The sequence below is a fragment of the Crinia signifera genome, chromosome 11 (assembly GCF_055691185.1).
Source record: "Crinia signifera chromosome 11, ASM5569118v1, whole genome shotgun sequence".
Lineage (NCBI taxonomy): Eukaryota > Metazoa > Chordata > Amphibia > Anura > Myobatrachidae > Crinia > Crinia signifera.
Window position 1 is genome coordinate 7387364 of NC_139227.1, and position 27071 is coordinate 7414434.

The window sequence follows — 27071 nt, forward strand, 5'->3', positions numbered from 1 at the left end:
ACTAGCTTAGTCGCCCTTCTATGTACCTGTTCCAATTCATTTATGTCTTTTTAAGGTGCGGTGCCCAGAACTGAACACAATATTCCAAGTGTGGTCTCACCAATGCCTTGTAAAGAGGCACTATCACATTGGCATCCATTGAATCCATTCCCCTTTTTAATGCATGCCAGTGTCCGGTTTGCTTTTGCTGCTGCACTTGAGCAGACTGCACTAATACCCAAATTTTTATCTATGATGACCCCCAAGCCCTTCTCTGTTGCAGATTTCCTTATAATAACTCCATTTAGCCTATAAGCAGCTTGTTAATTTTTCCCCCCATAATGCATTACATTTATTACTGGCTGACCTAAATGTAAAACATATACACCATATAGTGTTGTTAGCATCTCAGGGCTTTAATATAAAACTTCTGAGAAATTTGAAACTGGGGTTCGCATCTAGCTTTTATTATTAGGCCTATGTTCTAATCATTCACTCCCACCAGCTCAGTGTGCCGGCATTAATAATATTCTAAATGGAAACCACCTACTCTTCTGAGCTTAATCAATTGGGTTCTTGGTAAATAAAACAAAAATACAAGTCGTTTTCTGATTATTGCGAACTTCCTTTACTGTCATCAGTTCTGTCCCCTGCATCAGCAATAACCAGACTCCTGGCTACAACGCGGAATTCTGGCTGACCGGACCCTGTACAGATAGAGAATTTCATATTGGGATTTAACTTTTATTTACATTTTTATCTATAGGGAAAAATGTCATTCGGTAGTTTCCTGTATAAAGGCTGTGCATTGGAAGCGAGTCTGTGATCTGAATGGTTAATAATGTCTGGCTGACTACTAAGTGACTTTTCTGTTAAAGTTAGATGGATAAAAAAAAAAAAATTCTACAAGTAATTATGGTATTTTCTAAAAGACAACACTTACTCTATGTTCTTCCTGTGTCTGCAGGGGGTCCTGGAAGGGAGGCAGAGCGAGAGGGACGAGGTTTGGAAGATGGTAACAGCGTGACCAGCCAGGAAGAGAGGATTGAGGAAGAGGAGCTGGAGGACGAGTCAATTTACACCTGCGTTAACTGCCAGCAGGATTTCGATTCTTTGGCCGAGCTGACGGAGCACCGGACCCAGCACTGCCTCGGAGGTAATCCCAAACTAAGTTTGCAGGTCTGACAGGTGGTTAGCTGAGTAATTGGACAATGCAGCAGTAGGGGGTCTGAAGCGAGAATAACGAATTAATCATGTCATTTTTTACAGATAATGTCATTTTTATTGCTATACCTTAGGCCCAGGAGTTGCAGAAAATCCATTGCTACCTTTCATCAGCTCCTCGTTTTATTTTTAATTTATTTTCTATTAACCCATAAAGCTTTAGGTCAGTCTAAAGTTCTACTGTTCTTATGAAAATTAAATGGTGTGTGTGTGTGTATATATGTGTGTGTGTGTGTGTGTGTGTGTGTGTGTGTGTGTGTGTGTGTATATATATATATATATATATATATATATATATATATATATATATATATATATATATGTGTGTGTGTATATATGTATGTGTGTATGTGTATGTATATGTATATATATATATATATATATATATATATATATTCTCAGTAACTTTTTATTACTGTTTAATATATTTACTTCTAGTGTTCCATTGATTAACTTCATCATTGATATATCATACTTGGTATATTGTAATGGGGGGTTTACTGTCATTCACCAATCCCCCCCCCCCCCCCACACACACACACGCCTTATCCCGTACTAACAGGAGGGTTCATCTGGCGGGACCGCCTACTCCCCCTTGGCACACTGAAGTCCTGTAAGATATATGGATGGATAGATAGTTAGTATGTGGGGTCCACACACTTAAGAAGCAATAGGTTGAGTCCAAAGTCCTCAATAAGAAACTGTATATCCAGGACAAACCAGATATAAACAAGGCAGCGATCCTTTTTAAAGTTACAAGGAATCCATTTAATCTCCCATAGTAAACATCTTCTGCAAATAGGCGACAAGGCCGTTCAATATTCCATTTTTCTAGCCAATGATTAGCGGGGTACATGAGTATTGTCACCCATCCAACTCATGGCTAGTATTTTGTGTATAGCCTTCATCCTTGACTGACACCGGTGGAGGCTATACACGCTAAAACAAATTAGTCGACTGCCGGTTTGACATACTAGCCATGAGTTGGATGGGTGACTTTACTCATGTACCCCGCTAATCATTGGCTAGAAAAATGGCATATTGAACGGCCTTGTTGCCGATTTAAGATGTTTACTATGGGAGATTAAATGGATTCCTTGTCACTTTAAAAAGGATTGCTGTTGTACTGGATGTAATCTTTCATTTTGGGTTTTTTTTTATTTACTTGGTCATTAATGTCCATAGTTATCGCACTTACATGCATACATGTTTTTTCCTTTCAAAACCTAATTTCCTATGGACAGATTTAATCGGGTGTCTGCGCCATTCCGGTTCCTGCTATAGCCTCGGTTTCCAAAGAGGATTATAACCGTTCTGCCTTTCCCCAGCGTTTATATAGAAGTCCTAGTGTTGCTGGCATTGTGGCGTAAGGGGCTCCCGGTACATTAATACTTGCACGAAACGCTTATAAAACTCTTAAAAGCCGGCTGTGTCATATGCATTCTATGGAGCATTGTTTTCATGCTGAGAAAGCTTTTACACAAGTTGATGCCCTGGCATCATAGAATAACATACCGACTGCAGAAGGTTCTAGAATAGGAATATTTTTTTACCACGTATTGTGCCTGGCACATAGTTTACCTTTCCATCGTAGCTTTTTCCTTACATTTTCTAAACTTTCTGTCCAGACAGACGTTTGATGAGCTCAGAAACACTTGTTTGTGATTCGCCGCTTCATGGTCCAGTCACACCGGATTGAGGTATAACATGGCTAAAATATGTGACATCCTAAAGCCTATTTCCGTAACCTCTGACCTCCAGATCTTGTGCTTTCAGACTTAGTTTGGTGTGTGTATATATAGCATCCATAAGGCGAAGGAGGTCATGCTCAGCACCTAGATTGCTGCTCAGTGTTCATAAGGTTTTTTGTCATGAAAATTGCTCCAAAAGCCCTTCGTTTAGGCGCATGGGTCTTCAAACTGTGGCCCTCCAGATGTTGTGAAACTACAAATCCCAGCATGCCTTGCCACAGTTTTGCTATAAGGGAGTGTTAAAACTGTGGCAAGGCATGCTGGGATTTGTAGTTTCACAACATCTGGAGGGCCACAGTTTGAAGACCCATGATTTAGGTAATGCTAAAATAATGGGTGTGATAATGGGTCAGATTATTTTAATAAAATAAAAGTTTGATCTTTTCCCAAAGTTGTTTCAGCCATTGTGTTAACGCTGCAACTTTACTTCCATATGGGTGATGACCCAGGTTATTCCTGCGTGGTTACCCTTCACACTGTACCTGAATCTTCCCTTTAGCAGTGTTGTCCTCTCCAAGCACTACTGCTCTGCCAGTGAATTTTTTTGTTTAAGGCATGAGGTCATACCTTTCACACACACAAGCTGAGGCTAAAGGTGCCCATACACCTACAGATTTATCTTCTGATCTGGCTGGTTGAAAAAAAAACCTGGTTATGGATGAGGGCAAATGACAGTTGACCATTTGCTTGGAAATGCTGGAAACTGACAAACTGTCATTGTTCCAACCAGCCAGATCTGTAGGTGTATGGCCACCTTTAGACCCAGTTGCAAGTCCCCAGGGTCAAGGACATGTAAGGACTGATCTCCTGATTAAATTTTGCTTCATTCGATCATTCTTGTCTTTAGTTTCTACAGCTGGCCATACACTGGTACAATTTAGATCCTTTTAATTTCATTTGATTCCGATGGGCGTGGCCCTGTGCGAATGGGTGCCGGAGATCACAAGGGCTGCACCATAGGATTATTGCATCTCGCAGCCCTTTCTGGGATTGCATATAATGCATTGTTTGCGGTCCTGCAGGCTGAAAAATCTTATGCGACGACTTCCACACCAAAAAAACAACAACCTTTAAGTGTATGGGGGCCTTAAGGGTGTGGCTTTTTTTTCTTTGTGATGCAGATACTGTATACCGCAAACTAATGGTTTGTATCTTTTATGTCGAATGTCATTTCTTAAAATAAGGTCTGTCGCCCAGGGGTGATTTTAATTCTGCCGGACCATACACAGTATCATTGCATGGTGCGTTGTAGATTTGAACCTTTGCATGTCTTGCCTGCAGGTCTATGGGGTGCACGTACAAATAAGAAATGTTTTACTTTACACACACATACAGGTATAAAGCTACCACACATAGTACGGGCAGCAGTGAAATAGTTGAGCTTTCAAAAAGTTAATCAGATTCACACCTTTATGTTGGCGGAAAGTTGAATATCCCCTTATTATGATGCATTGTTACTACCGCCACCGCTGCTATTTGCCGTGATTTTATTACTTTTCCTTAGTGCGGCCTGCCAGAATATAGTTCATTTGCTTCAGCTGAGGCTTACCAAGTAAAATGACCCTGGAGGGCGAGCTCCCGCGCACACCTTTAAACAGAGGAGCCTTTTCCGCCATTTATGTACTGGCCCAAAACGACCTCCCGATCAATAGAGGAGAATAATTGTGCTGATAATCCTAAAAAACAGCATTGAAATAAAAAAGAGCTAATGGCTTCCAACGGGATACTAAGCGAAGGTAAATCCTGCTGTACTCAGGCTTTGCGAGGCTGTTATCGCGTCCTCTGTAGGACCACAAATATAGCCACTTCCTTCTGTCTGTTAGATGCACAGATATTGCATTGTGTTACTTGTCTCAGGGTTCTTCCGTCTCTGATCTTCCACAGCAAATAAATGTAGCAACTGATACTGATACTGCATTGATGCTTTGTTTGCTGAAGGGTGAGCTACATAGGGTAATTATGTATTCAACAAATACATTTAGCAGTGGGCTATATAATAGATGTTGCCAGTGGGCTGTATAATAGATGTTGCCATAGTTTTCACCTATGGGCTGCAGCCCCCCCCAGGTAAAATCCACCACTGTGTGAAGCCAGATACAGGGGGAGGTTCTCTAAACTAAAAATGCGGTAAAAACCCTGTTATCTGGTTTTTACCGCATTTTGGGATGCTCTAAGCATCCCCCACCGGGTTGTCGCAACGGGGGGTATCGCCAGAAAAACCTGGCAATGCCACATAGAAGCCTATGGGCTTCTAACACGACCCCTCCTGTGTCCGGGCAGCACAGAGCTGTGCTTCCCGGACCTGTGACCTCCTCCTCCCTGCACTGTACATCCTCTTCCGGGTGCAGGGAGGAGGAGAGCCAGCCCCCCCCCCGCCGCAGCAGCAGTACAGTGCCAGGTAAGGGAGGGAGGGGGGACCCGCTGTCTCCCACCACAAAGGACAGCTCTTAACGCAAGAGCTGTCCTTTGCCCACGGTCTTCACTGTGACTGGCAATGACTTCCTATTGGAAGTCTGACCTGCCAGTCACTCAAGGCAGTGCCATTGTGAGGTGTTCCCTCCCTCCGGGATGCTTCTCTATGCGCAGCTGTGTGGCAGCCCCTACAAAACGGGTTCTGTGCATGCGCAGTAACGCGGACGATACTGCGCATGTGCCGGACTCGGGATGTCAATACAATTCTACGGGTCTGCTCCCGAAGCTTGTTGGGACAAAAATCTGGTAATGTCTGGGAGCAAATGACAATCACCCATTTGCTTCCAAAAGCTGGAAAACTGACCAAAAGTGTGTTTCAGATTAATTGGTTTATTTTAATTAAAATGGTCAATTGTCCTTTGCCCCCATAGATTACCAGACTTTTATTCCAATCAGAAAGATTAATCAGATAATCTTATAGTGTGAATCCAGCTTTTTGGCTGATTTATCAATTTCCACATCCTGAAATGTGATGTGATAATATCGGGCAGATTTGGAATGCGATATTTGACCACATCGCACGGATGTATTAATTATCTCATGCAGGGATAGAGCTTTGTGATAACTGTCCATGCATTGGGTCGCTACAGAATTATCGCCTCCCCCCCCCCCCCCCCTCTGGAAAAAATATCCCGATAATGTGCTGCATATGCTCTGTTGCCGACATATTTATGGGGCGTGGCTGCCTTAACGTTTGCTGCAGTTGTAGAAACCTGAATACAAGAATTAATTCCTTGTATAATAAATGGGAGACGTTTAAGACCACATAATGAAGAGCAGACTGTAAAAAGATGGGTCGTTTTCCTTAATTTTATCGACTTGCTTAATGCACTTGTCTGCCTTTTTATTTGAGTTACAAAGAGGATATTCGTGTTCATTCCAGCACCGTGCCTCAGTCACAACCAATACAGTTCTCATACTTGCCTACTTTTGAAAACTAGTTTCAGGGAGATTATAGTTAGTAGTAGAATTTTTCAAAGCGCCCCATTGTGGGGGCGTGTCATACTCCACCCAATGAGTGTGTCTAGTTCCATATATGGAGAGATTGTGAAAAGAGATTGTGAACGTGGCACCTAGAAGCGTGGGTGTGTACTGCTACATCTGAGAGGAATCTTTTATAATGACTTCTATCCAAATGTAGATGAGCCCCAAAGCAGTTAGTAAGAGATACTGTACTTGGTAAAGTGTTGGAAAAGGTGCTGATGATTCAATGTAAATGTATCTGTCTCTCATTACTTTTTCCCTAAAAATGTAACCGTGTAATGTGGGCTAGGTGACATGAGGGAGATTGCTAGACTAATGAGGGAGAGAGGGAGATTGCTGCTATGTCAGGGAGTCTCCTGCAGAATGCAGGAGGGGAGGTAACTATGATGTAACAGTGTAATGTGGGATAGGTGACATGAGGGAGATTGCTAGACTAATGAGGGAGAGAGGGAGATTGCTGCTATGTCAGGGAGTCTCCTGCAGAATGCAGGAGGGGAGGTAACTATGATGTAACAGTGTAATGTGGGATAGGTGACATGAGGGAGAGAGGGAGATTGCTGCTATGTCAGGGAGTCTCCTGCAGAATGCAGGAGGGGAGGTAACTATGATGTAACAGTGTAATGTGGGCTAGGTGACATGAGGGAGATTGCTGGACTAATAAGGGAGAGAGGGAGATTGCTGCTATGTCAGGGAGTCTCCTGCAGAATGCAGGAGGGGAGGTAACTATGATGCAACAGTGTAATGTAGGCTAGGTGACATGAGGGAGATTGCTAGACTAATGAGGGAGAGAGGGAGATTGCTGCTATGTCAGGGAGTCTCCTGCAGAATGAAGGAGGGTAGGTAACTATAACAGTTCTAATTTCCAAAGATACAGACCAGAGTGTGCTAGAAGCATCAGAAGAAGGCGGCTGCATTATTGATGGGTTCTAGAATGAACACTATTTTACGGCACACTGACTATGCAGTGCCGTCTTTCCCATTGGGCACGATGGGCAGTTGCCCGGGGGCCCTAGGACCTAGGGGCCCCCGGCCCAGCCCAATGGGAAAGATGGTGGCCGGGGTCTGGGAATCCGCTCACCCTCGCTGGGGGATCCGGGCAGGGGGATCAGGGCGGTGGCGGTAGCTAGAAGCCTGATTCGGCGAAGCTCTATTTGCCGGCGGGGCGGGAAGCGCTGTTGCATTTGAATAGACTGGCCGGACGCTGATTGGCTGAATTCAGAAAATCAGCATCTGGCCAGTCTTTGAAAAGGCAACAGCGCTTCCCACCCCGCCGGCAAATAGCGCTTCACCTCCTAGCTAGCAGTGAATTTAATTTCGGGGGTCCATGTGCCGGGGTTCTGATCACCCTCACTGGGTGATCCGGCAGGGGGATCAGGGCATCGGTGGCGGTAGCTAGGAGCCCGAAGCGGCGAAGCGCTATTTGCCGGCAGGGGGGCGAGAAGCGCTGCTGCATTTAAAATGACTGGCTGAATGCTGATTGGCTTTTCAAATTCAACAGCGCTTCCCGCCCCCGCCGACAAATAGTGCTTCGCCGCTTCGGGCTCCTAGCTACCGCCACCGCCGCCCTGATCCCCTTCCCCAGCGAGGATGGTCGGATCCCCGCCACCCGGCCACCATCTTTCCCATTAGCGCTATTTGCCGGTGGGGCGGGAAGCGCTGCTGCATTTGAAAAGACTGGGCGAACGCTGATTGGCTGAATTCAGACAATCAGCGTCTGGCCAGTCTTTTCAAATGCAACAGCGCTTCCCGCCCCCCCAGTTAATAGCGCTTTGCCACTTCAGGGCAGGCTCCTAGCTACCGCCGCTGCCCTGATCCCGCTGCCCGGATCCCCCAGCGAAGATGATCGGATCCCCGGCCGCCGGAAGCTGACTGGCTGCCGCACGGAGCCAGAGAGGTGAGGGTTGGGGAGGTGACTGTGGGCTCCTGGGCAAACTAATTTGGGGGGGGGGTCCAGTGAACTAGGTTGCCCAGGGGCCCTTCCTAATGTTAAGACGGCCCTGACTGTATGTAACCAATATTGCTAGTATGCTTTTTGTGCACTGCATTTTTACTGTATATATCTGCACGGCGAGGGTTAACCTGTTACCTCAGTCTTACCCTGTTTACCAATATTCTTTAAATTGCACTTGTAGTTATTACTCACTGCTGATGTTCCAGTGACCTTGTCGCTGTAATTCTCATGCTCCCCACGCATCCCCCCCTGTTCATGTTTTTCTACCCATCCTGCACAATTGATACTTTTTGGGGAGCCTGGATTTTGGGAAATGTTGGCTCTTTGGGTCACTACTGATACACCTCCCACTGCAGGTGGCAAAGTAATATACTCTTGTCAGAGACATAAAGTAGGCAGGCCCCCCTCGGAGCATCTGATAGCGGAGGTAGGACTGGCGTAATAATCATGGCTCTTAACCGCGCCAGAGTCTATGACACAAGAAGCAATAACACGTCTGTGGAGCGGAGTGCCTGGGGGTGATAATAGGGTGAGTTACCAGTCTCTGCTGGCCGTAATAATTGGGCTTCTCTTTCCGTGACCCCGCTCGTGGTAGAACTGTATTAATACTTTCAATAACAACATGTCTAACAAATGGCAGTTGTGCGGATAAGATCATAAAGTCGGACGAGATTCCGTCTGCTGAGGCTACAGATGTAGGCGGTTGTAGTGTTGCAGGACATATTATAACTTTAACTGCGCCTATACTTTTTCTTCGCTTCATTTTACTCCATCAGGATGTCCTTCGCCAAGTGTTGCGCCCTATGGCAAGAGAGACTGGGTGCTACTCCGCCATGGTTACTCATTAGTACTATTTCCTGAATGATTGCATCCTATTTGCATCGTACCTGATGCTGTAAGTGGTGGATTTATTGCATCACAGATGCAGCGCTAAGTACGTTCTGCTATTAATCCCCCCACAATTGGTATAAAAGCCAAATTATACCGATTATGGTTTACCTTTTTTTTAGAGGTTGATCTTCTTCTTTTTTTTTTTAAGAATATGAGACATTGTACTTGATGGTAGATTGATTTATTCAAGGTTCTAGCGAGGAAATCTCAGACTTCGCCAGTCTGTAGATTGGCTGGTGGATATTTTTGCACATAACAATGAAACCACTGATAATGCCAATTTAATTCAGCTATCATGGAAATAATCCGTTCATAAAAATCGCTCTTATGCTACTATTATGTAGATGACAGATATTGCTGGAGACTTATGAATAAGGGGCGTGTTGGGTGCAGTGTCCTCTGCATTGACCATTTTGGTAAATGCTATCTTGTGACAAAGGGTAATCCGACTTTCTAGCCAGCAGCTGCCAATGTAGATTAGTGCAGGTTCCTGAGGTCTGCTGCATTGTGACCAAACATCACTTTCTCTGCATCTCCTCCATGTACGTATATTCCGTTGCGGTTCGTGTGTACAGCATAGCCGGCTTAGCTAGGGCTATGGATCTGTATACCATTGCTATTTCCCCGGAGGGTTCCTCCAGTTGCGTTTCAGTTCAGAATGCAGTATGAGAAAATGCTTCTGTGGATGATCTGAAAGTCCTCTTGTGCTGCTGACCGCATGATGAGGTAATTGGTTAGCAGATTGGAAAATCATGTATACAGCAAAGGGTGTTGACTTGTCCTAGCATTTCACATATTGTTATTTGAGCTTGCTGCGGGCTCATTTGCCCCCTGCTTTATTATGAGCCAGAGCAGTGGATTATGGGACGTGAAGCCCTGTCAGCTGACTTGCTGTAATGTTGGTGATATTGTAGAGTGACTTTCTCTTGAAAGCAGCTGATTGGTTAAGATACCAAAGCAATTAGCAATGAAATAATAGCATAAATCCAAATTAGATTATAGTGTTCATTCCAGCACCCGCTATCTTTGAAAATGCATGCAGTTCCTCTTCCCTGCCTGGGGTGTCGCTGCCTGCTGTAGTGTTTCTAGCACAGGTCTTGTTTGCATATCAGTGCTGATATACAGACCACACTGTGCTAGAAGCACTAATGCAGACAGCGACACCCCAGGCAGGGAAGAGGAACTGCATGGGTTATCAAAGATAGCGGGTGCTAGAATGAACACTAGATTATGGATTACTTTTTTAGAGGTTTATTATCATCATTGTCCTGTGTAATAAGTGGACTGTATTAAGTGCAAGGAATATGGCTTGAATTGTGGAGTATTTGTGGGGGCTCCTGAAGTTCCTCTTGCTTTGCTATATTCCCAGAATTCCCTCCAATTCTTAGCATACGCCTACAGAGGCTGCCGTTTTGCAGGCTGCTCCGGTAAGCCTGAGAACATTGAACACGAGTTTTGAAATAAAACTACATTTTATGCACAGAGGCTTGAACCATTGGGCATATATCTGCGAAAGTGCAGGTTTTTAGAAGTGGAAATGTTTCCCATGACACCCACTCTGATTTTAGTGTTTTTTTAACAGATTAATAATGCCCCTTTCAGATCGCAAATGCCGAGTCGTACCTGGGATTTGGACACCGCTCCGCCCCAGGAGCGACCCGGCAATAAGTTGGGTCGCGGACGTCAGAAAGGGGGCGGAGTGGTGGTGCATCATTGGGGGCGGGTGAGGAGGCAGCACTTGGAGTGGACGCTGCCTCCCCCCCTATAGTGTGAATGGTATGGTTGTAAACACCCCATTGATGCAATGAGCGCATGGCACCCTCTAAGCACACGCCTCCTAACTCTCTCTGTAAGACGGATCCCTCTGGGTTTAGGACAGGATAGAACCTCCAACCTGGGTCTATCCCATCTAAATTCAGAGGTGTATTTAAAAATAAATATTAAGCTGCAATGTCATAGCGGGCCTAATGCTGGTTCACTCGCAAGAGCAAATTCTCTCTTTAATGGACAAAACCATGTGCACTGCAGGGGGGCAGATGTAACATGTGCAGAGAGAATTAGATTTGGGTGGGGTGTTTTCAAACTGAGAGGCAGATTTTATTAATCTCGGTGAAGTGATATAGTGTCTGATCTTTATCACCGGCCAATCAGCTCCTACCTGTCATTTTTTCAAACCAAGCCTGTAACTTCACAGGTAGGAGCTGATTGGCCGGTGATAAAGAACCAGCCACATTATTACTTCACCGAGCTTAATAAATCTGCCCCTGAAATCTAAATTGCAGTGTAAAAATAAAGCAACCAGTATTTACCCTGCACGGAAACAAAATAACTCGCCCAAATGTAACTCTCTGCACATGTTACATCTGCCCCACCTGCAGTGCACATGGTTTTGCCCATTACAGAGAGAATTTGCTTTTGCTAGTGAACCAAAATCAGCCCCTGTGTGTGTACATTTAAATATGCATTTTCAGTGGATAATATAAAAAATGATGGTTGTAGCGCCCTTTTTACTCGTATAAAAGTGTCAGGTGCCATCATTGCAGCCTTGCATTAAGGATAATAATTTGCTTATTACAAGTCTGAAAGTGACTCGGGTTCCTTCTCCTAGTGACTCGGGTTCCTTCTCCTAGTGACTCGGGTTCCTTCTCCTAGTGACTCGGGTTCCTTCTCCTAGTGACTCGGGTTCCTTCTCCTAGTGACTCGGGTTCCTTCTCCTAGTGACTCGGGTTCCGTCTCCTAGTGACTCGGGTTCCTTCTCCTAGTGACTCGGGTTCCTTCTCCTAGTGACTCGAGTTCCTTCTCCTAGTGACTCGGGTTCCTTCTCCTAGTGACTCGGGTTCCTTCTCCTAGTGACTCGGGTTCAGTCTCCTGGTGACTCTGGTTCCGTCTCCTGGTGACTCTGGTTCCGTCTCCTGGTGACTCTGGTTCCGTCTCCTGGTGACTCTGGTTCCTTCCCCTGGTGACTCTGGTTCCTTCTCCTAGTGACTCTGGTTCCTTCTCCTAGTGACTCGGGTTCCTTTATTCTACGGAGGTATGCAATAATAGTTTATGCAGACCTAAAGAGATGTTCTCATATAACCCCAGCCAGTGACTGAACGGATTATTACTTTTTTCCATCTTGCATTCTGAATTGTACACTGGGATCCCTGTTTTTGTTAAACTGCAGCTGGATGGGATACTAAAACAGCAGGGAAAGGAAATCCCTCGGCCCCAGCAAGGGATCCAGGACCAATTTGGTTGTTAGTTTTTGAACATGTGATACTCATATACCCTTTCATAATGGTCTGAGGTGAAGGAGGTGTATAACATAAATGTTCTGGGCACTTAAGTGAGGATTGATATTCCTAGGGCTACAGTACCTTGTTCTCTCCAAGCATCATTATCTTGCACGTTTTATTGTAAAACCTATTGACCATGCGTTGACGCTCTCTCGCTCACTCTCTCGTGGAATATTGGTGTGCAAATTGAGGTCCACTGGACAGTACACTGAGGTCCACTGATAAAAATGTGGGCACCAGGGACATGGTGAATGGCTGCCCATTTATATACCCATTTATGGACCCTTTTACTACCCTGTAAGAACATTTCCCCTTAAAATGCTTGTTTGTGTGAAACGTCTGATTGGCTGACCCCCTGACACCATGTTTCCCAATTACCGAGCACTCCCCAACCCCCCCCCCCCCCAACCTTTTGTATGGAATGTTGCTTTGTTCTCTTTGCCTTTCTGTGGCCAACGTAGTCTGCTGCTGCTGCTGCACACGGGGTTAAGTGTTGCGCTCACCGAATCTTTGCCCTTGGTGACTTCATGCAGAAGCATCTTTTATTTTCTGCATAGAACAAGTCTCTCCGGTGTAGATACACGATAAAGCCCGCCGCAGCTAATAGAACACAATATCTGCCGACCATCTCCTGATAGAACATCTCGCCCTGGAAAGTCGCCCTGTTATCAGCGCTCCTGTGTACCAGGCGCCGAAATCTCTCCGGCCTTTAGAAAAACAACAATACTTCTATTACTTTTACAGGGAACAAATAATTGCCGTAAAGAAGTGTAATTTGTGGCTGAAGCTTAGGAAAGTCGTTTCTCTTGGAAGATCTGGGCTTGAGAATATAAAATCCTAGAATGTCGCCTCCGATAAGCGCTACCTGTCTGTAAGGCTTCTTATCCTCTATATGAGACACTATATAACCTTGGGGCCTATGTAGCCCACGTTGTGTGTTCTGTGTACGTCATACAGAGGGCGTCTGTGCTCCTAGAAGGATGCTGTATAACACTTTGCACTTGTGTTTTGCACCGTTAAGGTTTGCTAAACAAGTTCTGGAAATGTCTAGTCGGTTCAGGGATTGTTTTCTCTGGATGAAACCACCCTTTTTCGTTTACTTTGCCCCCAAATAAATGCAGTATATCCCCCAACCCTTGCATTGGTTTCTTTGTCTGCAGAGAGAGAGAGAGAGAGAGAGACCGGCTGTGGTCGGCACTAGCAGAATGCACAGCTTTAAGTATTTAGCTCTGCTGGAAATGAGAACATCCAAGCCCTGGGTGTTTGGATGTCCCAGGGGGGGTAGGGGGGCTCCTGTCTGGACTCCCTGAGCTCTCTGTGCCACAAATACATTTCCATCCTTCTCTAGCACCCCCCTACCCCCTCCCCTTCTCTCCGTCACCTAGGCAGCTAATTCCTCTGTGCCCCTTCTCCTTATTAAAGCCACAGATCACTTTTCTGAGCTTAATGCTGTCAGGCCTGCTGATCGAGGGTCCAGATGGACTAAGCAGTGGTTTTGGCCTGTAAATATGCGTATATTGGAAGCCAGACGTACAACTAAATTCATTCTTTATTTGTGATGGATTTCTAAATTCATGGTTTAAAATTGCTCACCGCTGAGCAGCATGGGTGTATAAACCCGAAAATTCTGATACACGTTTAGTATCCTAAGGGCAGCTGTACTTCTGTCCCAGTGCAGTGGCTGTTCCTCTATCCACTGTAGTGCACTCCAACAGTACCTTATCCATCGTAATGCTGTCCTGCGTCATTAATCCAGAAAGTGTGTGTGTGTATATTTATAAAGATAGGGATATAGATATATAGATGGTGCACAATGCAAATAATATCACAATCAATGCAGTCACATGCGATATCCTGATGACGAGATTGGATTAAAGGTTCTCGAAACGTTGAATATCACAGATATGACTTCCTGCGACTGCATTTATTGTGAGGGGTGCCGTGATATTCTTTGTGTACACTACAGCGTATAGTTTCCCCTTTCTAGTCTGGTTGTCAATGTTCTAGAATAGTTTTCTGGGGCACTATGGAATCCTTTTTTAAAGTTTACAGTACAAGAGTAGACCGTCAGACATGCTTCTCTAATGGAGGATAAACACTTAGTGCAGACATTTCCAAACTGTGGCCCTCCGGCTGTTGTGAAACTACACATCCCAGCATGCCTTGCCACAGTTCTAGCATTCCCTAATAGCAAAACTGTGGCAAGGCATGATGGGACTTGTAGTTTCACAACAGATGGAGGGCCATAGTTTAGACATGCCTGCTTTGGTGTGCACCTTGTCAAAACTTCACGAATCCAGACCATTTCGGTAACGCACCTATATATACATTTCGGTAACAACCATTTGTGTCTTATTTTGTTTTTCCAGCATTGTACAGCGCACAGAGTGCGCTGGCGCTATGGAAATGGTACTTTTTAATAATACATTTGAAAGGGTTAAGACAGAAGTTACCCCTGAGGTTTGTATGTTTTTTTTTTTCTCCCGTTACAGATAACCCCCCCCCCCTTGCCCCCACTGATCCGCCACACATCTTAGCAGCCAGATAGTCTCCTTCAGATTCCTTCACTAAAGCCCTTGGCACATACACAAGTGTAGTCACAGCTGCTCCCACTTCCAGGGCGGCTCAGCCTGTGTGCGGGAAGCCAAGCAGCAATTCTGCTCCCAGTATAGAGTCACGTCTATATGCTGCACAAATAACAGCCGCACAGCTAACACCATTATTTATTTGGTAATGGTTGTACCACCTCCTTATTACCTGATTTTCCCCTGATCTGCATAATCCCCAAACCTCCCATATAAACACTGTATAATACCTTGCTTGTCTGTGTTCCTCCCCCCCCCCTCAATCTCCCTGCTACCCTAACCCCCCCCCCCCCGCCATTGACTTCCTCAATCTTCTGTCTCTGACTTCTACCTGCTTCCCCAGCTCACAGCCTTTCTCCCACGATCCCTCACTCACGCCCCCCCCCCCCTCCTTTCCACATCTCCGTGGCTTTTCTCCCCTCTGTATCCTCTCTCCCCAATTTTCCGCTCTCTGCTCTCCCCCACTCCCTATTGTGCAATATGGATGGTACCAGTCCCCGTGTTTCGAGACAGGCTGGCAGAGAGCAGGGCGTCTCTATAGGCCCTGCCTTGTGCATGCACCTAAACACTTCACTGAGCAATCTGTCAACATGTCAGCAACACATGTTTTGTAAAAAGCTTCCAGTGGGAGTAATGACTCCCACCAGGACTCCGAAAATGCTTTGAATTCAGCAGATTTCTATTGCAGCGATCCCCTGGGGTGCCTTTTACAATGCCTACATTTCAGAAATTTGAGCCACAGTCCCCTGGGGCTTTCCTTTCATAATGCCTGAAAATGTAGGGTTATATTGTTGGCTGTCCCCATGGGTTCTTTATTAATACCTGAATTCTGAGGAACTGGAAATTACCCAGAGCACGGCAGGGTCCCAGATACACACCAGGAAGAGGAGGAAAACTCTGCGGGGACATTTTTCTCTTTCTCTCTTTCCTTCATGCAAGATTGAAAGAGAAGAATTTGCCAAAGGACAAAATCTACTATATTTCAGAGCTGCCTCCTAAAATGTTTGTTGTAGAACCTATGAAGACTGACAAATGTATTTATATATATATATTTACGGACAGCCTGTTATTTATCTATTTATGGCTTTCCCACTAGGGGATTAAGATTGTTTGGTTTAATCAGAACATAAAAGGCATATTATCAGGATGTTCTATATGCCCCGAATCCTATATTAGAACGATGACATTAACACTGTGTTGGTTTGGTAAGATTAGAGAGCCGGGAACCCAGTGTTTCAGAGACACCGCTTCAAAGCTGCTTGGAATCAAAGGTAATATTCCAGTTCAATGTTCCATTATTAGGCTGCGGTATTCTGATGCTCTGGAATCAATGCACCTTCCTGTCTCCATTCCACGTGAGGTATTGGAGACCGCAGTATGGATTGAGTCCATTCCCGGGAGGATGCCATTGTTCTGCTATGGAAGATGCCAGCAGAGAGAAATGGCACCTTTTTTTTGAGAACCTAATTTCACGGTGGATTCATCGTTCATTATGAAGCCGTATCATCGCCAGTAACCTTTTTTGAAAAGATTATTAAAGCGTTAAAGACTTGGGTTTTTGTCATCTTAATTGTTTTGTCAAGATTAAGGAACGGCTTCTGTGCACCCCTGTTTGTTTCGATGAGCAGGCCGCACTAAATTGTATTGCGCAGCTAATTGTATATGTTCCGTTCCTCATTAATGAGTGTGCAGCTAATAAAGAGATGAGACACACATGCACCTGCCCATCCACATGATGTAAAAGAAAACGTGAACCAGCCGACCAGGCCGCTTTCTTCCATTCTGACACGACCAGTTCTCGGTAGGTGGACCAGGGTCGATATGGGCACTCTGACTGGTCTGCGGCTAAGCAGTCCTATACTGTCAAGATCCAGACACCAGCTAGGCGGGGGGGGGGGGGGGACCGGTTGAGGAGGGGTTCAGCATGTAGTTCAGGCTGCCGGTGCAATTGGATTTTCGAACACTTGCCCACAGTCACATGATCCGCAGTCACATGATCCACAGTCATCTCAGAATTATGGTCAGCTGATCAACAATCCCTGTCCTACTGCAGATATAGAGTATATAGGGGTCTGCCCAATGAGTCGTTCGCTGCCAGTGTGACATTTAGCACAGTTCTTGTATTCATGCAAAGGAATTTCATTAAACCACCATGCTTTCATCTAAGCGAGTCTGCCTCAGCTCTGGTCCCTGTCCACAAAAATCCACTAGTGCGACACATACGCCGCATTCTGCAGTGCACTGTGTGTACTGACGCTTCTGTCATCACCTGCATTAATGTTTTCTGCGTTTATTTCTATAGCCTTTCTTCTGTGGGGTAAAATCATTACCCAAGCACACCAGTGAGCCTTAGGCACCCGTGGCCCTATCGACCAGTCCAGCGTTTGTGCTTACTCGAAGCACTATTGGCTGGTTCTGAGCACTGCATACTGGGAGTCTTTTACCCAGTCACCTAGCTGACAATGGGGCAGATGTATTAAGCCTTAACAAGAGATAAACGTAAGGGTGATAAGGAGAGATAAACGTCCAGCCAATCAGCTCCTTACTGGCTTTTTTCAAACACAGGCTGTAACATGGCAGTTAGCAGGTGATTGGCTGAACGTTTATCTCTCCTTATCACTCTTGCATTTATCTCTTGTTAAGGCTTAATACATCTGCCCCACAGTTTGGCCGTTGTCCTGGTCATTCCGATCCGTACAATTGCCCATTTGCCTGCTTCCAACACATCATTTTAGAGAACGGAGTGTTCACTTGATACCTAATATATCCCAGCCTTTAATCTGCGCCATTGTATCTAGATAAATAATGTTAAGCCAGAAGTCCATTCTGTCTGATCGGTGTACACTCAACTCATGTAAGAAACCTTTTTCCTATTTTATGCCTTGTTCTAATAGACCTGTGTATAGAAAAGATGAAGATTCTTCCTTTTTGCTACTAGCGAATGTCATTGTATGAAAATAATCTAAAAATGTCTCGCACACCCAGTCCCAATACATCTCTTATTGACTTGTCAGGACGCCGCCATAGCAGGCTGTGCATGTCGGCTTATATAGGATACGAAGACACGTTTCAATTTCCTAAGCACGTCACCTTGCAATTCCACATAATCATTCGCGCTTAACCCTTTCAGTGCTTTACAAATCTTTTTCAAAAGGTACTGCTCAGGATCTTTATACACACACACACACACACACACACACACACACACACACACACACACACACACACACACACACACTCTCTTACACTCCCACCCCACGTCCCAAAGAACAGCTTTTATTGGCAGGCTGCATGCATGTAGTATGGAGACAGGAGTGCACAGTTTAATGTCCCTCTCGGAAGAACCCACCCAGGATTGTAACTAAAAACAGATGTAGAAGCAGTAATTAGTGTGTGTGTGTGTGTGTGTGTGCGCTCGCATACGTTTTGCGGGTTCATATATGTTTATATGGACACATATACCAATGTCCGTTCTCTTATGTATAATATGCCTCAGTGTAGACATATGGAGCTGTACAAGTTATGCGGCTGATAAATTTAGTCTCGCCGAAGCCTCTGTGCAGTATAATGCCCTTTCTAGAATGTGCTTTCCTTTTATTAGAGTTGGAGCTTGGCTCAGTGTGGATTCCCCAGGGGGCCAGGCCAGCCGCTGGCAGTCTCTCTCAGACACCCAATTACCCCTGACGTCACCGCCGTCTCTCCTGCCTCCCTTGGGTATTTGCTTTTTTTTTTTTCTCCTTTTGTACCTCTACTAGTCGACCAGCTAACTGTCTGTTATTTGCTTGGCAGAAGATTTGATTGCGTTCTGGGCCGGATACGGAATCCAAAAAAAAATAAAAGTATGTAAAAATGTCAATAGGTGAGGGCACATTGATTTTGCTCTGTCACTGCGATGGCTGTGTCCTCCGGGACAGGAGCCGGGGGAAGGGTTGTACAAGGATGATAATTTAACAGAAAATTACTGGAGCTGCTCTGTGTCTCCCATGGAAATCTTAAGGGCTTGCAAAGTTTCTGCAGAATCAACAAATGATTTATTAATCTAAATTTGTGGTTTTGTTCTCTATGCTCCAAGTCACAAAGGCCTTTTTTTTTGTAATAACTGAGGGAATGGTGGAAATGATAGGTAGTGCTTGGGCTGGGTACATATTGGGAAAGCCATATTCGAGTAACGAACTCCCAGTGGATTGTGGAAGCAACCCAGCACCGTTTTCCAGGGATTGCTCAGCAGACTCTTGGCTGGTAGCTCTGCCAGGCCGAAGTCTGCGTGAACAGATAAAATGGAAGGGCTGAAAGGCTGTGGCGGGCCAGCACCGACTGGGAGCAAGTGATAAGGGCCGCGGCAAGAAGAGAGTGGTGGCCGCTTGTCCCAGCCAGATATCTGACGGCAAACTAAAGTTTAACACAACCGGTGCAGGGGAGAGCTATGAAAGCTGGAACAGAAGATAATGGTAATTGATTGAATCAAAGTAACAGAGCAGAATTGTTCTCCCAGGCAATTATTTTTCCCTTCTAATTTTCAGCCCAAATGTCCTAGGAGTTCAGGTTGCTCAGTGCGCATCCTGCGGCAGGAGATAAAGGCGAGTGCCATGCTTTTGGGCACAGGATTTCATGTCGGGGGGAAAGGCAAACAATAGGAAAGCAGGAATGTAAAAGAAGCAAGGTTAGGGAGGGTGTGTATCTGATGCTACTTATTATGACAATGCTTTGCTTGAGTCTGCGCACCACTGGGCGACTCCTGCTCTCTCATCCACATCACGCACTCCGCTGTGAAGTTCTCCATACTCTTTTGGAGAGAGAATCATCATCTTGTGCTCGCTGGTAAATCGGGATCCTCTTATGCATATTTATACATTTAGTCAATGTGATCTTATGTATGGAGACTTCATTATTTCCATGACTTTTGTTGGTTTTCTGCTATTGGAAAGGTTTTAGCTTATTTGAGTGGTTTATATATAAAACCGGTTGTAGTGCTTGATGTAACTGAAACGTGAAGGAGCAATCTGTTGATTGATGGATACGGAGTAACCGTTTCCTGTGCTACTTGTCCATTGCTACTTCTGCTCTAGCACAAGTCTGCTGTGGCTTGAACCAGGTTGTCACTTGCAGCATGTATGTTTCATTTGGCTCTTGGCACACCAGCAATTTTACCACCGTGCTCCATAGAAGTACTGTTTTCCTCAGTATTTATAGAATAATTCTGTTTTTGGTATCCTTTGAAACTTGATGTCATTATGTCATGTATCAAACTTTCGTAAGGAGAGCGGTTTCCAATAGCAACCAGATTCTATCTATAGTTTTTATAGCATGATCTAGATAAATGCAGAGGTGCTGCAAGGGGCAGTGCAGACTATATACCCATGTACTGCACTGTGACATTCTTGTGCAATGCTGGCTCCTGTCACTAAAGAGGGACCAGTAGTCTCTGGGGCAGTCCAGCATCTCTGGGAATGCTGGGCACACCACTTCTACCCAAATATTTTTGCACAGGTTTATTACAAAGATGTAGCGGTCCAACAGGAAAAATTCTGGGCATTCAAAAATGAGAGGCAGTATGTAAAAGGCACACTACAGGGAAGCAGCATTGGGGTAAAGCACTAATTTCCCAACCAAGGCCCTAGTTGTGTGGAGTTTGTATGTTTTCAGTGTTTTACTTTTGTGTGTATTCGTCATGTGATCTTTTGTCCCAGACATTAAATGTAATGGTAAGCTAATGGGCTTTTGACTTCTGTATAAACTTCCTGTCTGCTGATATCATCTATATTTCTACACTAGGTGATTATCAGGAAAATAAAATCTTCCGTAAAGACACAGGGTCAGCTTAAGTTTGTTGGAAGCAGTGACAAGCCATGATATATTTGAAGTTATAGATGGGTGCCCACTGCCAACAATCCAAGGCCTAGGGTCAAACTGCCTGACCATCGCCAACCATCCAAGGTGTCCAAACTCCCCTACTAATGATTCAAATGCTCTCACTGGGACCGGGCACTGACCTCTGCAGGGTACAATTATCCTAATCCTTGGTGGGGAGGGCGCATCAAGAGATACCGCAACACAGCCAGGGGTTACATTTCTTTCGCATCAAGCAATAAGACAATCGCAGAACCGGGTGGGAACTATCAAAGACCCAAGAGACCTCCCAACCAGTATTCAACTCCAAAACGGTATCCCTCAACTGTAATAGATCTACAAAAAATTATGCCTCACAGAGGTCACCCTCTTGCTCCCAAATCTATTCTGGCACAACCCAATAGTTACAATCCACCAGGAATATCGAATACCTTCTTGTATATATGCTCCTGTGATGTAAAAATAATGATAGTGGCTCCCACTGGCGTAACTACCGTCCCGCAGCCCCCGCCGTGGCGGGGAGGCGCTGAGGGTATGTGGGCGCCGGGGGGCTGCGGGACGACAGTCACTGTCTGCCTGCCTGTCTGTGTGTGTGCGCACCGTCCGGGTCCCAGCTCTCCCGGCTATTGCCGCAGCGCTGCTCTCTCACTGATACAAAAAGTGACACTTGGAAAATGGCTGCCCCCATACCGCAGACAGTTTTTCGTCTGCTGTATGGGGGCAGCCATTTTCCAAGTGTCACTTTCGTTAGCAGCAGTAGCCGGGAGAGCCGGGACCCGGCGCGGACGGATGCGGCCCAAGGTAAAACACACACGCACACAAACACACACATACACACACACACGCTCTCTCCCCTCGATCCCCTTCCCTCCCTCCCTCCCTCCACCCCCCCCCCCCCGCGCGCCACGGCTCCACGCTGCTTGTTTTTTTTTTTTTTTTTAGGGGGGGCGCCCCCCTGCATTTTCGGCAGGGGGGCGCACAATTATTAGTTACGCCACTGGTGGCTCCATTTGTACATGTGATAAATTTGCATGTAAAAATGGTATATCAAGTTCCAAATCCAACTGAAGCACTCCCGGGGAGCTGCCTGACTAGTGTGGGAGGGTCTTAACGCTTTGAGTGCCAACATCTGTGAGAGATGTTCAAAATATCCGCTGAGAATGCCGGTGTCGCTCACATTTGTCATATTAATTCAAATAAAAAATATTGTGTAAAAAATAAAAAAATAATATATTTCCTGTATAAGGCAAATATCACAGGGCATTATAATGAATAAAAATGTTTCCTTGCCAATCTTTACACCTATTTTGAAAAAATTCACTTGGCACTCAAAGGGTTAACCTCGTGGTCTCACTTCTGCTGTTATTTATTGGATGTAACGTTACATGTAATAACTATATTTTACATTTGGTGCTGCTGTGTTCCAAAACGGGGCTCTGTACATTACAACGTCGCACCCTCTGTTTACACAGATGATACACAATTATGTGATCCAGTCACCCCCCCCCCCCCCCCCCCCACCAAATGTAGGCTCTTCTGCAGCAGAAACGCGTTCTTGGCCCAGGGTTAATGCTCACTATGGTCTTGTGCACATTGTTCCTAGGTAATTAGAAGCACGATTCCTCAGTGATTTGGAAGTGCCATTAACACAAGGAATGAAAGAAAAGTTTTCAGTGATTTCCACATTAAATGAATTGTCGGTTATTAGTGTTTTTATTTACCCAAATTATTTGGCCATAAATGTGTTTTATGGTTGATGATAAACTCTACAGAGCATGATGGACAATCTAGGTCCACAAAATACTGCTTTTTAATGGTAGTAATTATTATTATTATTTTTTTTTGCATCGCTTCCTTTCTGCTGTGTTGGGATGGGTTGGGATCATTTGGTCTACAGCATGATGGTCGACACCATTAGGTCGACATGGTTCTAGGTCGAAAGGTCGTTAGTTCGACAGGTCATTAGTTCGACAATGTCTATGTCACATTTTTTTTACCTGAATGTCAACACAGTCGACATGGACACAGTTTGAAGTGCACCGCTTCGCTCGCAATGAGTTGGGCACTGTGTTTTGCTTTGCTCGGCACACTATTTTATTCTCCCACCACGCCCTAGTGGATGGTAGGTCATGAAATACCACCTGTCGGCACATGTCGGCTCAGAACACAGTGAAAAACGCCATGTCGACCTTTTGACTTTCGACCTAGACATTGTCGAACTAATGACCTGTCGCACTAACGACCCTTTGACCTAGACCCGTGTCGACCTAGACCCATGTCGACCATCATGCTGTAGACCAAATGACCGCATCCCGTTGTGTTAAGTGTCGGCATGACCTACAATGCAGGTGATGGTTGACGAGCTCTCCCCATACAAATCTCTGCTGCTGGCCAAAGGTAGTGCACTGCTCCAAGCGGTCTGGTGGTCTCGCCTTGATAAAAGTGCGTTTGGTGCGCATTTGGCGCATGTGATTCTGGCTTATGAGGTTCATATAGAGTGACTGCCGGATATTGCCGCTTGTTCTTCTTTGTAATATAATTTGGCCAGTGATGACACTGTGCAAACAGGTTTGAAAATGATAAATCAGACCCTCGTCATTGGTTTCAGATTCCGTTTGGATGACAAGCTCTCATTCTAGGGCGAATCACACCGATCTTTGCAGTTGATTGTACATAGCTAGTATTTTATATAAATTATGAGCGCTGTAATTGCTGTGCGTAGTCCTGCCTGGAATAATTGGATATTGTTAGTCAATAGTCTGAGAACAAATATGCAGTAATAGAAACCAATAGGACATTTTGGTTGTAAATTAACTTTTTTTTAAATTTTTAGTAATGAAAAACAGCCTCAAAATGACATGTTACATCTGCCCCACCTGCAGTGCACATGGTTTTGCCCATTTTGAGAACAAATTTGTACCGCGGTCAGATCTGAATAAGGGCCACTGTCCTGACGCACATGGAATGCGAGTGCGGCCACACACCTGAACGTTCCAAAACTGCTTTTTCTATAGAGGCGGTAGCACTTCCTTGTAGCACCTTTATCATCATGACCACCTCCACCGATATGGAAGCAGCTTGGGGTGCGCGTTCTTCACGCACACTTTTCTCATTGGATGTTTATTTGTGTCCTGATTTGTAAAATGCACATTTGGAAGAGGGGGTGTCACATGACCAGTCCTAGTCTGGGGGATAATGAACAGAAGAGGCTTCAGATCTTATTTCGTGCTTGAGCTGGTTTCCCACCTTGGTGGTAGCAGCAGCATGATGTATTTTAAGGGCATTGGTGTGGATACGAAGATCATACTCCACAGGTTCCCAAATGCTTTGATAGTCTGATAAGTACTTACATCGTTCCTTGTGTTATTTTATGACCTGTAAATATTAAAATATTTTTAAACAAAGCTGTAACCATTCACATAGGAGTTTATCTGAAACCCAGATGCAATCGGTGGCTGACGGTTTCATTTTTCAATGACAATATAATTCAAAGAACCTCCACGCGATCAGTCCCTCTATATTCTTGTGGCGCCCGGGTTAGGAAACGCTGTTAAACGCAAATGTGTCTATAGTTCGTATGAGGATTGTAGTGTCAGTCCCTGTTTTTGGGTCTGGACATAGTGATGAGGATATTTGTAGTAATTACTGAAATGTGCTAGTCCATTGGTTCCCAAACTGTGTGCTGTGGCTCCCTGGGGTGCCTTGGGACACCTGCAGGGGTGCCACGGGTTGGTGGTTCAGGACCAATTTAATTTACTTATGGTCAATTATTTATGGACAAAACCAGTGCTGGTGGCTGCCAACCCCCCTACGCCCATAACCAGCCCCAGGCTAAAAGTAGGAGATCCCCACATTTTTAAAACCAGCACCAGGCCCAACCAGCCAGCAGTTCCCCCTGGTTAAAGCATTTACCCCCGACTGGTCAGCCCGGGCAGGGACACTGGGGGGGTAGGGACCCACCATGAAGCACCCCCACCCCGCTCTATGATTAACTCTGCCCAGGCTGAAGCCTGGGGCTGTCCCCAGTGCCCCAGGGTGGCAGGCTGATGGCATTGTTGTAAAAAAAAAGAAAGAAAATGGACTAAAACTATTATATTTTGTTGTGAAACTATGACTTGGCGAACCACAAGTTCCAGCAAGGGCCCACTGGTACTTGTAGTTCCACAACCTTACACATAGCTAAATAAAGCACAGGCACATATTGAAGGTAAAACTTTATTTCACACTACAATCATCCACTCATACACACCTATGGCTTCCCTCGAGGACCCGTCCTCTTCTCCATGGAGAATCCATTATGGGTTCCGGTGGAAGGTTTTACTAATACCATCCTTAGCAGTAATAATATTTATTATTATTATTAATAATAATAATATCAGCGCTGTTCCATTTGGGCTGTGCTCAGGCTGGCTGAAATCATCTGTCCGCATTCACAATGTAAGGGGGGGTACACACCAGAACGATTAGGGCTCAATTCCATCAATCTGGATCCAATTCCGACCGATTGGATGCAGATTGTATGTTGATTGGGCATGTTTAAGTCCAATTCCGATCCGATTCCAATCCGATGCGCGTCCCCGCTGTCGTTTGGTCGTTTTACAGATCCTACCAGCTGCAGTGAGGATCTGTAAAAGATCCATTCAACTGGATACAGACTCAGATCGGATTGGGATCAAATTGGATGCAGATCGTTAGCAGATTGTTAGCAGATTGTGTGCTCCAACAGATCGTGCGAAAATCACACAATCTGCTAACAATCTACTAACAATCAGGATCGTTCTGGTGTGTACCTGGCCTAAGGGTTGGGTTAAGAAGTCCATAGAAAACAGCATTGCCGACATCTGTGGACAATTGGTATGTTGACATTCAGACCATCAATGTTATGTGTATCTATCTACATCACAGCCCTATTGAAGGGAGAACGGGTATTTTTTTTTTTTTTTTACCGTAATGGCTGAGAATCATAAGCAATGTTCTATAGGGGCCTGATTCACAGTTGTTCACAATCCCGCTGAATTTGAACACCACAAGCGCAGATGTTGGTCTGTGAGATCACAAGCAGGGCCTCACAACAAGCTGCAACATGAATGTCAAGTTCTGGCCATTTTGGACTGGGGGTGGCAGTGTTGGGCTCGCTGAGGCCAGTGGCTGCGTCCTTGGACATACAGTATATGCTTGAATATTACCCCTTTTACACCAAAATCCCTGGTCGGACCCTGGTCTTTCAACACAGTTTCCAGGGTTGGACCCAGCTTCATAACCCATTTACACAGCACTGTGACCCAGGTCTGCGCCGTTTCCACTGAACCTGGGTCAGCCCTGCTTTTCCCTATGGATAACATTTAAAATGTCCATTTTAGGACTGATAAACTGCCAGCCAACCTTCCCTCAATGATTTAAAATAAAAATTAAAAAGATATGACAAGTTAGCATTGAAAAATGTTGGTTTGTTTATTTTGTAAAATGTTTTTTCAAAAAGATATATTCAGTGCTCAAGCACACATAGCGGTATAAAAGTGCAGCATCTCCCATGTGCTCCCCCCAGCCCCCCTTCCCCTGCAGCAGCAGACAAAATTTCCCCCCAGCCCCCCCCCTGTATGCTTCCTGGCTGCTGTCTTCACTTCTGATATCCTTTCAGCACTACCCGGATGTCCCAACCTCGGTTGGGACCATTTACAACGCCCGCGACCAGAGCCGAATTTCCCATTAGGCACGTGAGGCACCGGCCTAGGGGAGGCACATGTTTGGGGGCGGCACTTGGATGCCTGTGATAGTACTGTCAGCCCAAAATGTACCAATAACTGCAAAATATCCACTGTACTGTACTATATTCCATCTTAAATAGAGTGTAAATGGATAGGACATGCAGATACTGCCCCTATAAACTGTCCTACTTAGTAAACATTATTGTTGTGCCTAGGGGCGCCCTCATCCCTAAATCCGCCCCTGCCCGCGACCCGGGTCCAGCCAGTGTTCAACCCTGGAACTTGGTAGGAAACCAGTTTTACTGGACCTGGGTTGGCCCCTTTTACACCAACGCTGACCTGGGTCTTTGCCTTGGTGGAATAACTCTGCTGTCCAGATGAACCTGGGGGTTACTCAGAAGCCT

General features: G+C 45.3%; 1 protein-coding gene across 1 annotated transcript in view; it reads left to right on the plus strand.

Moving 5' to 3' along the window:
* The window catches only part of ZNF423 (zinc finger protein 423), a 240761-nt gene that overhangs the window by 65733 nt on the left and 147957 nt on the right, over positions 1-27071 (plus strand). Inside the window, exon 3 of the mRNA XM_083165243.1 lies at positions 947-1135. Within this exon, the coding sequence (XP_083021369.1) occupies positions 947-1135 (189 nt within the window). The remainder of the gene's footprint in view (positions 1-946; positions 1136-27071) is intronic.